The 13,017-nt window shown below is 42.7% G+C and overlaps 1 protein-coding gene across 1 annotated transcript in view; it reads right to left on the minus strand.

Moving 5' to 3' along the window:
* RAD50 (RAD50 double strand break repair protein) overlaps nucleotides 1-13,017 on the minus strand; it is a 70,221-nt gene that overhangs the window by 36,433 nt on the left and 20,771 nt on the right. Inside the window, exons 15-22 of the mRNA XM_029050770.2 lie at nucleotides 10,218-10,407; nucleotides 7,825-7,951; nucleotides 7,480-7,673; nucleotides 6,093-6,203; nucleotides 5,506-5,598; nucleotides 5,313-5,426; nucleotides 2,949-3,076; nucleotides 602-826 (exon numbers count right to left, since the gene is read on the minus strand). Coding sequence (XP_028906603.1) covers nucleotides 602-826; nucleotides 2,949-3,076; nucleotides 5,313-5,426; nucleotides 5,506-5,598; nucleotides 6,093-6,203; nucleotides 7,480-7,673; nucleotides 7,825-7,951; nucleotides 10,218-10,407 — 1,182 coding nt within the window. The remainder of the gene's footprint in view (nucleotides 1-601; nucleotides 827-2,948; nucleotides 3,077-5,312; nucleotides 5,427-5,505; nucleotides 5,599-6,092; nucleotides 6,204-7,479; nucleotides 7,674-7,824; nucleotides 7,952-10,217; nucleotides 10,408-13,017) is intronic.

Here is a 13,017-nt window from a genome sequence, read left to right on the forward strand (position 1 = left end):
GTTTCACCTCACCTCTCTCTTGCCTCCACATCTTCTCTATGAGAATTTTCTTCTAACTCCTGTATCTAGCCTCCTCCTTCCTTACCTGAAGGACGGATTGTTCTCCCTCTTCACACAATCCTTGTCTTGAACTATTCCAACACTGACGAGGATTTTAACCCAGAGGCCAATTAGGTATAATCAATGAGCCCTTTTGGGCCTACACATTCTGGCCACAAACTCCACCATGCCAGATACCTCCATGGTACCAGACTGAACCAATACTTTACATCACTTCTGTATAAATCTGTAAATTACTCATTTATACTAATGTCTGTCCCCCTCAAGACGGCAAGCTCAGTGCGGGCAGGGATCACGTCTACCAACTCTGTTGTATTGTATTCTCCCAAGAACCTGGTATAATGCTCTGCAGACAGTATGCGCTCACTAAATACCACTGATTGACTGATCACCTGGAATTCTTTCAAAGAACCATTTTACTGCGCTCGCATTGCTAATATAATACACTTTTTAGCCTAGGATTAAAAGACTAAAAATTGAACGGAAGAGATAATTGTACAATGAGATTCTTTTGTACGTATGATGGCAAGAGGAAACTTACTGATCCAAAGTCTTGTAATAGATGTCCAGGTCCTTGTTCACAAGCTCTGTCGTTCGCATAACTATCATCATTTCTCTGTGCTTTTCTTCTGCATCCCGGAACTGAGGGTCTCGAAGTTCTTTCTTAAAATGAATGATCTCTTCCTCATATCCCTTCTGTCGCCCTAATGCCACACTGAGATTTCTCTTCAGCGTTTCTATCTTTTCTTCTAGCTTTTGATGTTCCCTGCAGAGAAGGAGAAAATAAGGATACTTAGAAACATCAAACTACCTATGGTAGAAAAATCACTTCCACTTGTAAATATGCTATTTTAACTATTTTTCTAAGCAGAAAAAGCAACCTTTCAAGTACTATCAGGCGCCAAAGACCAAGGTGAGCAGGTTCCCAGCAGGCAGCTTTGAAATTTTATTGTCCCAAGTCCTTAAGGAATTCAGAACGGAATGCCTGACTTGATAAGATTTGGGTGGAATGAGTGACCAGAATGATGTCAGCGGGGTACCCAAGCAGCACACAGCAGCACATATAATGAATCGGAAGATGGCAGACAAAACTGGGGAGAAAGAAGAAAGGAAATGAAGATTCAGAGAAGCACAGCTATGAATCAACCCATCAAAGGTACAGATGACTGGTTGGGAATGATGGCAAAAGCGTGAGCAGGACTGAGCAGAGCTATGGGGCAGACTGAGAATGAGGCACGTTAAAGACAGTATCAGACACTGCCTATAGATAGCACATGCAGTTGGCAATGGGCTGCATCCCTGGCAGAAGAAACATGACCAGCAGTGGCCAGCGAGTTTGAGGGGTCAAGCACAAATCACTAGACTACAATCATTTCCTCTGTTCAGGTTTTACGTCTGCAACACTTGGACCTAGGCTCGTCTGTTGTTCCTGGTGGTCGATCAATTCTACTTATTGAGCGCTTATAGTGTGTCTAGACTGATGTAACAGACTCAGGAGACAAGTTCCCTGTCCACCAGGAGCTTACAGTCTAATGGGGGAGACAAGCATTAAAATGAATTACAGGTATGTGTAAATGTTGTGGGGCTGGGGGGTGGGGGAAATGGGAACAAATCCAAGTGTAAGAGCGGTGTACAAGGGAGAGGGAGTAGGGGAAATGAGGGCTTAGTTGGGGAAGGCCTTTTGGAGATGAGATTTAAATAAGGTGTTGAAGGTGAAGAGAGTGATGGTCTGTCAGCTATCAAGGGGGAGGGAGTTCCCGGCCAGAGGCAAGGCGTGGGCAAGGGGTCGGCGGTGAGATAGATTAGATCAAGGTACAGTGAGTAGGCTGGCATTAGAGGAGCAAAATGAGCCATCTGGGGTGTAGTAAGAAATCACTGAGATAAGACAGGAGCGGGCAAAGTGACTGAGTGCTTCAAAGCCGATGGTAAAGAGTTTCTGTTTGATGCGGAGGTGGATGGGCAACCACTGGAGATTCCTGAAAAGTAGGGAAACGTGAACTGAAATTTTTTTAGAAAAATGATCTGGGTATCAGAGTGAAGAATGGACCTAAGTGGGGAGAGACAGGAAGCAGGGAGGTCAGCAAGGAGGCTGATGCAGTAGTCACGGGGGGACAGGATAGGTACCTGGATCAGCACAGGAGCAGTTTGGATGGAGAGGAAAGGGCATATTTTAGTGATGCTGTGAAGGTAAAAATGGCAGGTTTTGGGGACATTAAATATGTAGGTTGAATGAGAGAGATGAGAGTGTGCTCTGCACACAGTAAGCGCTCAATAAATGCAATTGAATGAATGAATGAGTTGAGAATAATGCCAAGGTTACGGGCTTGTGAGAGAAGGAAGGTTGGTGCTGTCTACAGTCATGGTAAAGTCATGTGGGGAGACAAGGTTTGGATGGGAAGGTGAAGAGTCTTGTTTTGGGTGTGTTAGGTCTGAGGTATGAGTGGGATATCCAAGCGGAGATATCATGAAGGGAGGAGGAAAATGCGAGACTTTGACTGTGGAGAAAGAGAGAGATCAGGACTGGAGATGTAGATTTGGGAATCATCTGCTTAAGAGATGAGTGCAAATGTGCTCTCTCCCTTCAGTAGCACATGAGCAGGGAGACCGCTGGCTTACAGATTCACATGCTCTAATCCTTGGGACTTGAAAGGGGGCTTGTCCTTCTCCAGTGTCAGGGCCCAGCCAGAGCTCCATATTGGAGCTCCCAGGAAGCTACTCCATTTTTAAAAAGAACAATTTTTGGATGCCCCAAGTGGAAGCGCCAAACACACAAGAATTTCCTCAGCTACACCCACATGCCGAGAGAGAGCTTTTCAATAAAGAAGTTTACCTTCGAACCCAGAGGCAGAGTCTGGACAAACAAAGAATAAAATGAAAAAGGCAATTACGTTTTCAACTGCAAAACTTGCATCTGTCCCATTTCTTTCGAAAGCTGCTTTCTTTCTTCTTCGACTTCTTTCAGCTCTTCGTTTCTTTTCCTTAAAGTAAGGTTATCCTGAAGCCATCTTTCTTGTATCTAAGTGCATATTAAATAAGAATCTGTTTAAGAGACCAGTTATGTTACATATGTCTTTGAGACACAAAACTGTGACGCTTCTGGAGGGAAATGTGCATTTGGAGTCACATTTTACATAACAGATCTATAACCAGAACGCACCTGAGATGGGAGGCCAGTTATTAGATCAACAGTATTTACTGAGTGCTTACCATGTGCAGAGCTCTGCATTTTGCCACTCTAAAATAATTTTGAGACACAGCATGGCCTAGTGGAAAGAGCAGGGCCCTGGAGTCAGCAGAGGGCTTGGGTTCTAATCCCAGCCCCGCCACTTGTCTGCTGTATGACCTTGGGCAAGTCACTTCATTTTTCTGTGCCACAGTTATGGCACCTGTAAAACGGGGAATGAGACTGTGAGCCCTGTGTGTGACAAGGACTGTATCCAACCTGATTATCAAATATTTGCCCGAGCACTTAGTTCGGTGCCTGGCACAGAGAAAGTGTTTAACAAAAAAAATCCCTTATTGAAATCTCTCATCATCGGCAATTATTACTTCTGTAGTCTCACTAGATTTATTCCAAAATGATAGATTAGCCACAAGTGATGACCTCCAAAGAAGTAATTACCATGGTCACGGCAGCAATGGCAGCTTAACTCTAGAACCACATTTTCTATAACAAATCATAGGTTTCCGTGGAGTCTGGGGTTTTGGCCTACGCAGATGTGCCGAGTTGAAGTTGTGCAATTTTATTTTCAGTAAGTAAAAGGAAACAAATCAGGGCTTTTCTGGACCTGGTCCAGAAAATTCAGTGAATTTAAGCTATCAGAAAAAGGTCAATTTAGGTACACGGTAATTTACTTAAAATTCATATCTGGAGACTATCATATAGATATAGTTGCATCTGGATCTGTAACATCTGGAAATTTGATATTCACCCCACCCCAACCCCAAAGCCCTTATGTACATGTTTTTAAATTACATATAAATTATTTGTTTATATTATCTGTCTCCCTCTCTATACTGTAAGCTCGTTCCCGGCACGGAGTGTGTCTATGTTGTACTGAACTCTCCCAAGCACTTAGTACAATACTCTGTACATAGTAAGCACTCACTAAATACCACTGATTGATATAAAGGAAAACTTGAATAACTGTTTCCTCTTGTTAGTAATAACTGATCATTTCTAGACTATGTAGTAGAAATATCTGTTCTACGTGTGAATGAAACAAACAATAGTCTTTTCCTCTTTCTGTCTCTTCTGCCTTCCCTCAATTCCTTTCTCTCCTTCCCTTCCTCTGGTTATTACTTTTTCTTTCTGGCTATGACTCTTCCCTTCTTATCTGTCATTTGTTCTCATCATCTTCACCCTGATTAGAATTTCAAGAGTGCCAAATCTAATGCAGAGAGTTTTTTTAACGGGTGCCCGAGATGGTATGAGAGACAAGGGCCCTACCCTAACAACTGAATGGGGGAAGACGAGCAGCAAACACACATCAGGAAGGAGAGGAAAATCACAGATGATAGCGACAGAACCCAAAGTAGACCAAATGATGAAGAAATATAGGAAATAAACAGCTACATCCCTGAATGCTAAGGGAAGCGGAAAGGGTGATCTGATCACGAAGGGAGGGATTAGTTGGGGAACGTACTCCTGGAGGAAGCAGCCTTATAAGAGGCCAGAGAGGGACGTGGTTTGTCAGATTTGGGGGGAAGGAGAGTTCCACATAGGGGGAGGATGTCTGGTGGGTCAGAGACGGGGGAGTTGGGAGCAAGGCACAATTAGGAGACTAGCCTGGGGCAGGGGGTGAAACCTGCGTGGCAGCCAACAAAGAGAGGGAAGGTTAGGCCCCAGCTGGTGGAGAGACTCACTTCTATCTGTCAATTAGCAGTTTCGCTTAACGTGTAGAGAAATGTGCAGCTACTGGAGGGGTTTGGATGGCTCCTGTTCCCCTAAAAGTGCCGACCCCTCTTTCACCACCTCTTTTCATTTTCCAGTGAGATGGTATTTTGGGTCCGCGTTTTCCAAACGAATCTGGTTTTCTCCTCTCACTTTCCCTTCCTTTGTTTTTCACACCACGGGGGGAAACCTGGGTGTGCTCTTCCAGAGGATACAAGTGGGAAGCCTCTGCACATACACTGAAATATGAACAGGCGGTTTGAACCTTACAATTCTGCTAGAACTTTATTCATTACAGGCCAAACACCTATATACACTACCAGACACAAGGTACCACCGATCCGTTGCCAAAACTTACTTTTTGCGTATCGATGTCTTGTCTCATTGTTCCCATTTCATTATTTATTTTTTCTTTTTGCTTCTCACACTCATTGATTTGAGTTGCTACTTTATTTAGCTCAGATTCTTTTTGCTACAAAAAAGAGGAAATATTATAAACATTCAAAATCCCAGATGGATGAACCTGTTTATTTCTTTCAGTTTCAAATTACCTGTTTATAGTTTTCTTTTCCATCTTGAATGTAATCCTCAATGTTTTTCACGTGGCTGTGGATATTTTTAATCTTTTCTTGGATATCGTTTAACTGTGGAAAAATAAGTTATTGACAAAAATGATTTCTTATGGATCAGAAAATAATTTCAAAGGATTTATGATCAAGAAAATACCTTCAATATTACAATAAAAAGTCAATTCAAAAACCACATTGAATTTAAAAGTTTTTCCATGAGAACCAACAAAAAATCTTAGTTTTTTTAAAATGACGGCACAGATAACGATTACCTGTAAAATACGACTTAACCCTCAAACATGACCTTTTTTCAATGTTTAAAGATATTTAAAATACCACCCTATCAAATATTTTAGTATCCATAACTCCCCATCTATTTCAGGATTTAAAAAAAAATCAATCAATCGATAGTACTTATTAAGCAGCTACTACTTGCAGACCACTCTACAAAGTGACTGGGAGAGGACGATAAAATAAATGGACACAATCCCTGCCCTCAAGTTGAAAACAGTGTCTATGTCACAGGCTAAAAAAAAAATTAATTTTATTTTCACAAAAACCCATCTGACCTTATCTTGTGCTATTTTACTATTCGTGTTCTTTTTGTCAATTAATTCTTCTTTCTCCTGTCGGAGTTTGTCTAGAGTAGCTTCCAAAGGAAATAGCTGTTCCTTAGCATCCTAAAGTAGAAAGACAGAAAAAAGTGATTAACAAAGAAAAGAACGACATGTTACCTTCTCTCTGTTTATGGCACATTGCTCTGGAGGTAATTCTTACGCTTAGAGAGAAAATTTCTGTATGACACTCTAAGATGAATAGGTGCCCTTTATTTATATTTATGCACAAGCCCGATACGCCAAACTGTGTGATGACAATATTCAACTTTGCTGGCTCACCAAAATTAATTTCCAAGTAAGCTTTTACCTAAAACTCATCCCACATAATGGAGTCTCCCGCCATGAATGACAGATGAGTCTCGGTCCTGAAACCTTGGGACCAAGAGCCTGAGGGAAGGGATTGTTTATAGTGGTAGTGGTTTGGGCAGGACCACTTCCATTCTCTTCATCCCTGCCCTTGTATGACTATAACCATAGTGATGACTGCACAGCACTGTACTGAGTGTCTGGGAGAGTCCATTAGAAGCAAAGATATGATTTCTGCCTTCATAATAATAATAACGGTATTAATAATAATCATGATATTTAAGCACTTCCTACGTGCTAAGCGCCAGGGTAAACACAAAATAATCAGGTCCAACATGGAGCTCACAATCTTAAATGGGAGGAAGAACAGATACTGAATCCCCATTTGGAAGGTTAGAGAACTGAGACAAAGTCAAATGAAGTGACTTGCCCGAGGTCGCACAGCAGATAAGTGGCGGAACTACTTTTTGGTGCTTCTGCTCCCGTCCTGAAAAAAACATGACCTAGGAGGCAAAGGTGCCTCATTTTTTAAGTTCCTGGATGGCAACAAGTCAGACCAGAGTGAATGGGGTGTATTTTTTTTTTCCACTGGCATTTGTAAAATGCTTACCACGTGCCAGGCACTGTAGTAAGTGCTGGGGTAGAAATAGGCTACTCAGGTTGGACACAGTCCATGTCCCAAGTGGGCTCACAGTCTTAATCCCCCATTTTCAGATGAGGTAACCAGGGCACAGAGAAGTTAAGTGACTTGCCCAAGGTCGCACAGCAGATACGAGGCAGATCACAGTACCTCTAGGGAGAGAATGGATATTGAGATTTTTTTGAGAGAGACATATAAATACCTGATACCCACCACATAGATTAGGTGCCATAGTTATTGATGGTCACTGAAGACATAGAATACCAAGAGGCAGAAAGAGGAGAGATTGCTGTTTCTAGTCTGTTTGATAATTTACTTAGAGGTAAGATTCAGTTTGCTTCATGCTGAGATTTTTTTTTTAAAAAAAAGAACTGACATCTGAATTATTCTTACTTTTATCTCTCTGTGTAAGGACTGAACTTCAGTGGACAATTCCACTGTCTGCTCCTCTAGTTGCTGACGTCTTTGCAAGTTACTGGAGATTTGGAGTTTCTCTGATTTAAGATCATTTACTGTACTTTTCAGGCCTTGAATCTGTTCCTGCTGGTCCTGTATTAGCTTCCGATTCAATTCCATTTTACTGGAAACTGCACAGAAAACACATTTTTATTAATAAATACCAAACGATGGTAGAGTAATTCAGGTTATTTCCAATGGGGTTTGTAAAAGGGTTTTAGGGGCGAGTAAAATACTATATAGAATAAAAAAGGGGTTGGGGGGAAATCCCATCTCTCTTACCAGTATCCAGTTTGTGCTGTTTTTCCTGCTTTTCTTGGTTAACTTGCTGAACAGTTCGATCTAAATCAACTCCTTGTAATTTAGCAGCCTGTTGTGCTATTTTTCTTTCAACATCCCTAAGTTCCATCTGAAAAAAATATGTCGGTCCTTTTCAGTACTTAACTCTGCACTTCTAAAGTTATGTGCAATAAACTCATTTTCAGAATATTTTTCTAGTTTAAAGGGACTGTTTTGGAAAATCAGAAGAGAAACTGCATACCGAGCAAAGAGTAAAAGTGACTAGAGACCTTGTAGAATGGCTCCATCCCTCCTGAAAAATCTCCACAGGACACCTATTTCTCTCTGCCTCAAACAGAATCTCTGCCCATCAGATTCAGGACTCTATAGTAGCACTCTCCTTCTCGCTTTTCTAGTCTCATCCTCCGGCTCGCATTCTTTGCTCCTTCCAAATTAACCTTATAACTGTCCCTGCTCTAGGCTCTCCCATCTGCCATCTAGTGCTTACACTGCACCCTCTTCACGGAACTCCCTCCAGCTTCAAGTCCACCCCCCTTTGTGATATTCAGCAAATAATTACGTAGAATTTCAGAGGAATTAAAAATACTCATAAAATATTATACATTAAATTAAATCTCGAATTACATTTAAAACAGTAAATACTTCACAAAGAACATTTAAGAGTCAGCAAAGGACTGCCACTCGGAGAAGCTGAATTCTAATCACAGCCCTGGTAATTTCTTTTGTGACCCAGGGGGATGCCCTTCCTAATCATAATAATGTCATATTTGTTAAGCGTTTACTATGTGCCACACACTGTTCCAAGCACTGGGGTAGATACAAGGTCATCAGGTTGCTCCACGTGGGGCTCACAGTCTTAATCCCCATTTTACAGATGAGGTACCGGTGGCCCAGAGAAGTTAAGTGACTTGCCCAAGGTCCCACAGCAGACATGTGGCAGAGCTGGGACTAGAAACCACATCCTCTGACTCCCAAGCCCGGGCTCTTGCCACTAGGCCAAGCTGCTTGCTCTCCTAATAAGCAATTCTCTTCCTCCTAATCGCTACTTCCTCATGTCGTCATCTCATCAACTAACTTTGGCATTTGTGTTTTGTTTTTTTTAATTTCATTTATATCCCATTTATCCATGTATTTATTTCTCCATTTTTCTGGTGGGGGGAGGGAGTCTTATTTTCGCTGTTAATAGATGTATCTATGTTTTGCCCCCCTTTTCCACTGCTTGTGTAATAATAATAATGTTGGTATTTGTTAAGCGCTTACTATGTGCAGAGCACTGTACTAAGCGCTGGAGTAGATACAGGGTCATCAGGTTGTCCCTCGTGAGGCTCAGTCTTAATCCCCATTTTACAGACGAGGTAACTGAAGCACGGAGAAGTTAAGTGACTTGCCCACAGTCACACAGTTGACAAGTGGCAGAGCGGGATACAATGTAAGCTCAAGGGCAGAGACCAGCTCCTTTACTCTTATTGAATGCTCCCAACCCAGTGACCTGAACCCACTAAGTGCTGGGGAAATAATAATGAAGAAACTGATAGGAATTTAAAAGATTTCACTAAGATCATTATAAAGATTCAGTAAAGGACTGCCACTCAGAAGCTGATTTCAAATCCTGGCCTTAAAAAACCACTGGTGATTTCTTTTATGATCTAGGAGAAAGGCCAGTGTCTGTGTTTCTTTATTTCCAATATGAGGTTGCTACTTAAGACATACTCAGACGGCAACAGAGAAAATATGACCACCAATTAAAAGAAAGTGGTCAGGGCTGTCAGTCCAAGCACCTTTCTTTTCAGCCGCACTTAAAACCACAGCTGTCACTTCACCGTTGGTGGCACTTTCAGCATGCGAAATCTGAAAATGCTTGCTCTCCTTCCACCTCTTCTGTTGCTTCCATTGAATCCTCCCTCTTCCTACATTGTTTCTCTTTGCACTTTTTTAACATGGTATTTTTGAAACATTCACTATGCACCGGGGGCTGTATGAACCGCTCAAAAAGCTAATCAGGCTGGCCACAGTACATATCCCACATGGGGCTCACAGTTTCAGTGCCACTTTTTTTTTTTATAGATGAGGTAACCGAGGCCCAGAGAAGTGAAGTGACTTGCCCAAGGACACCGAGCAGACAAGTGGCAGAGCTAGGATTAGAACCCAGGTCCTCTGACTCCCAGGACAGTGCCCTTTCCACTAGGCCACGCTGCTTCTAATGGTTAACATTTACTTACGGCTGTATGTGATTGGATGTATTCTTGAGTTCTGAGGAAAACAATCCTAAATCTGATTAATTGATTAAAAAACTCTGATGCAGATCCCTGGTAGACAGCATGGGAGTTAAAGTATTACTTATATCCTCATCCTAAAAGAAGGTAATGTCCCCTTACCTGGACCCTTTCCATAATTGTAATATCTGTTAAACAGGCTTTAGCACTTTCTTCTTCAGGCATCACGGTACACAGGACGGTCTCCTGTTCTTCTACGTCACATTTGAGGCGCTGAATGTCCCGGTTTAGGGTCTGTAGTTTGTTTCTTAATTCTGGTATCTCCTTTTCTTTCAACTCTACTATATGCTGCCTGAAGGGAAAACTCAAAATCAGAACTTGAACCTCGAAAAGTTTGACTTCCAAATAATAATAATGCCAGGCACTGTACTAAGTGCTGGAGTGGATACAAGCTAATCAAGCCCGCTGGTGAACACCCCAAATTCACTTCTCCCTGTCACGATTTCAGGTTTGGGGGCCAAAAATAGAACCAGAAGCCCTGGTTAAAACGGGGTGATGTTTGGCGAGGGGGCATTTCTCCCTGACTCCCTCAAATAACAGCCCCTTCCTGAGCAGTCAGAGCAGGGGACAAGATTGAGGGCAGGGGTGAGGGACAGTTAAGAGGGGGGGGAGCACTCATCTCCCCACGCTACACAGCACAGGGCCGAAAGTTGACATCACCCTTTAATTATTAAAGGGTCTCCGACGGAAAACCCCATTTATCGAACCCTCTCTAAATTATTGCCCCTTTTTCTCCTTAAGGCAAACCTATGCAGAGTTTCATTTGGCCCATAAAAATTACCCAAAAAAGGGCCACGTTGCAAAGGCTAATCATAAGAATTGGAAGAAATCCAACAGAAAAGCAGGGTGGCCTAGTGGAAACAGCACGGCCCTTCTAATTCCAGCTCTGCCAATTGCCTGCTGTGTGACCCTGGGCAGTAATCTCACCTGTAAAATGGGGATTAAATGGAGATTATGGGGGGGCAAGGACTGTGTGCAGAGTGATTATCTTGTCCCCCCCCCACCGCCCCTAGGGCTTAGTACCGTGCCTGGCATACAGTGCTGGATGCTTAACAAATAACCCACTCTAAAAACCAAAATCCAAATAGCATTTCTTTCATTCGAAACTTTGAATGTATACTTGAATAGCACTACCATCTAGTGGACAAAAAAAAGTTCACATCATGCACTACGAAACCAACGAATTTACCGTCTGGGGATAGGGGATGGATATTAATATAAATAATAATAATAATAATTATGGTATTTGTTAAGCGCTTACTATGTGCACAGCACTGCTCTAAGTGCTGGGGAAGATACAGGGTCATCAGACTGTCCCACATGGGGCTCGCATTCTTTAATCCTCATTTTTAGAGATGAGATAACTGAGGTACAGAGAATAATAATAATGATGGCATTTGTTAAGTGCTTAATATGTGCAGAGCACTGTTCTAAGCACTGGGGGATACAAGGTGATCGGGTTGTCCCACGTGGGGCACACAGTCTTAATCCCCATTTTACAGATGAGGGAACTGAGGCCCAGAGAAGTGAAGTGACTTGCCCAAAGTCACACAGCTGACAAGTGGCAGAGCCGGGATTGGAACCCATGACCTCTGACTCCCAAGCTCGGGCTCTTTCCACTGAGCCACACTGCTTTTGGATACGCACTTAAGTTCTACAGTGCTGAGGGAGGGGGGAATCTTTACAAATCCATCTTCAGGGGCAACACAGAAGGGAGTGGGAGAAGAGGAAACGAGGGCTTAATGAGGGACGGCCTCTTGGAGGAGATGAGCCCATAAGGAGGGCTTACAGTCTAGCATCTCCCGGTGGTAAAATGCTGTGCTATGAACTGCGGGAAAATTGCAGAAAGCTAAGTGAATAAAGCAGAAAGAATAGTGTTTCCATCTATATATCAAATCACGGTACACCCACAAAATAACTATTCCATGAAGTTCTTATAGGATGACAACAGAACACGGCACAAAAGGCACCGGGAAGGGCAACTAAAAACTATCAGGGAGCCAGACACCTTCTGCATACGCTAACAGGATTAAAGCTTCTATCCTCCAGACTGTGAGTTTGTTTTCTGTTTTGTTTTTATGTTACTTGCTAAAAACTTTCTATCTGCCAGGCACTGAACTAAGCACGGGGGTGGTACAAACTATCAGGTTGAACACAGTCCGTGTGCCGCATGGGGCTCACAGTCTTAATCCCCATTTTACAGATGAGGTAACTGAGGCACAGGGAAGTGAAGTGACTTGCCCATGGTCACCCAGGAGACGAGTGGCGGAGCTGGGAGTAGAACCCAGGTCCTTTGGACCCAGGCCTGTGGTCTATCCACTAGGACACACTGCTCCTCTCTTTGTGGGTGGAGAATGTGTCTACCGAATCTGTTGCTTTGTACTCTCCCAAGTGCTTAGTAGAGTGTTTCCACACACCGTATGCGCTCAATAAATACCACCGATTGATCAACTGATCTGGGAAGACAGAGATTCATGATCTTCAGCATCTGCTTGTGTAGCACCCTGTACGACGTGGAAAAGTTGAAGATATCTTCTAGGAAATTACAACTTAAAGAATGGAGAGGTGGGGTACAGAATTTTTGGTCACCAAATTCTTCAACATCAAAACTACTGAGGGTGGAGAGATCCCACCAAACACTTTTTCATATCACAGTTTTTCAACATGGAATTTTGGGGGGCAGGGAGAAAATAAGAATATGTTTGTGGATGAGAGATCCAAAGAGAATTCTTAGAGGGAAAAATCATGAATGCTAAAAGGAAAAATCAGACGCTAAAAGGCTCAAGAAGGGATAAAGATGGAGAAAGGATTTGTGATGTTTTGTAGAGGGAGGAGTTATGGTTGTTAGAAGGATGTACAGGCACTGCATGAGCACCGTATGAGCGAACACCCGAGAGGATGG

This window comes from Ornithorhynchus anatinus, chromosome X1, assembly GCF_004115215.2.
Source record: "Ornithorhynchus anatinus isolate Pmale09 chromosome X1, mOrnAna1.pri.v4, whole genome shotgun sequence".
Taxonomy (NCBI): domain Eukaryota; kingdom Metazoa; phylum Chordata; class Mammalia; order Monotremata; family Ornithorhynchidae; genus Ornithorhynchus; species Ornithorhynchus anatinus.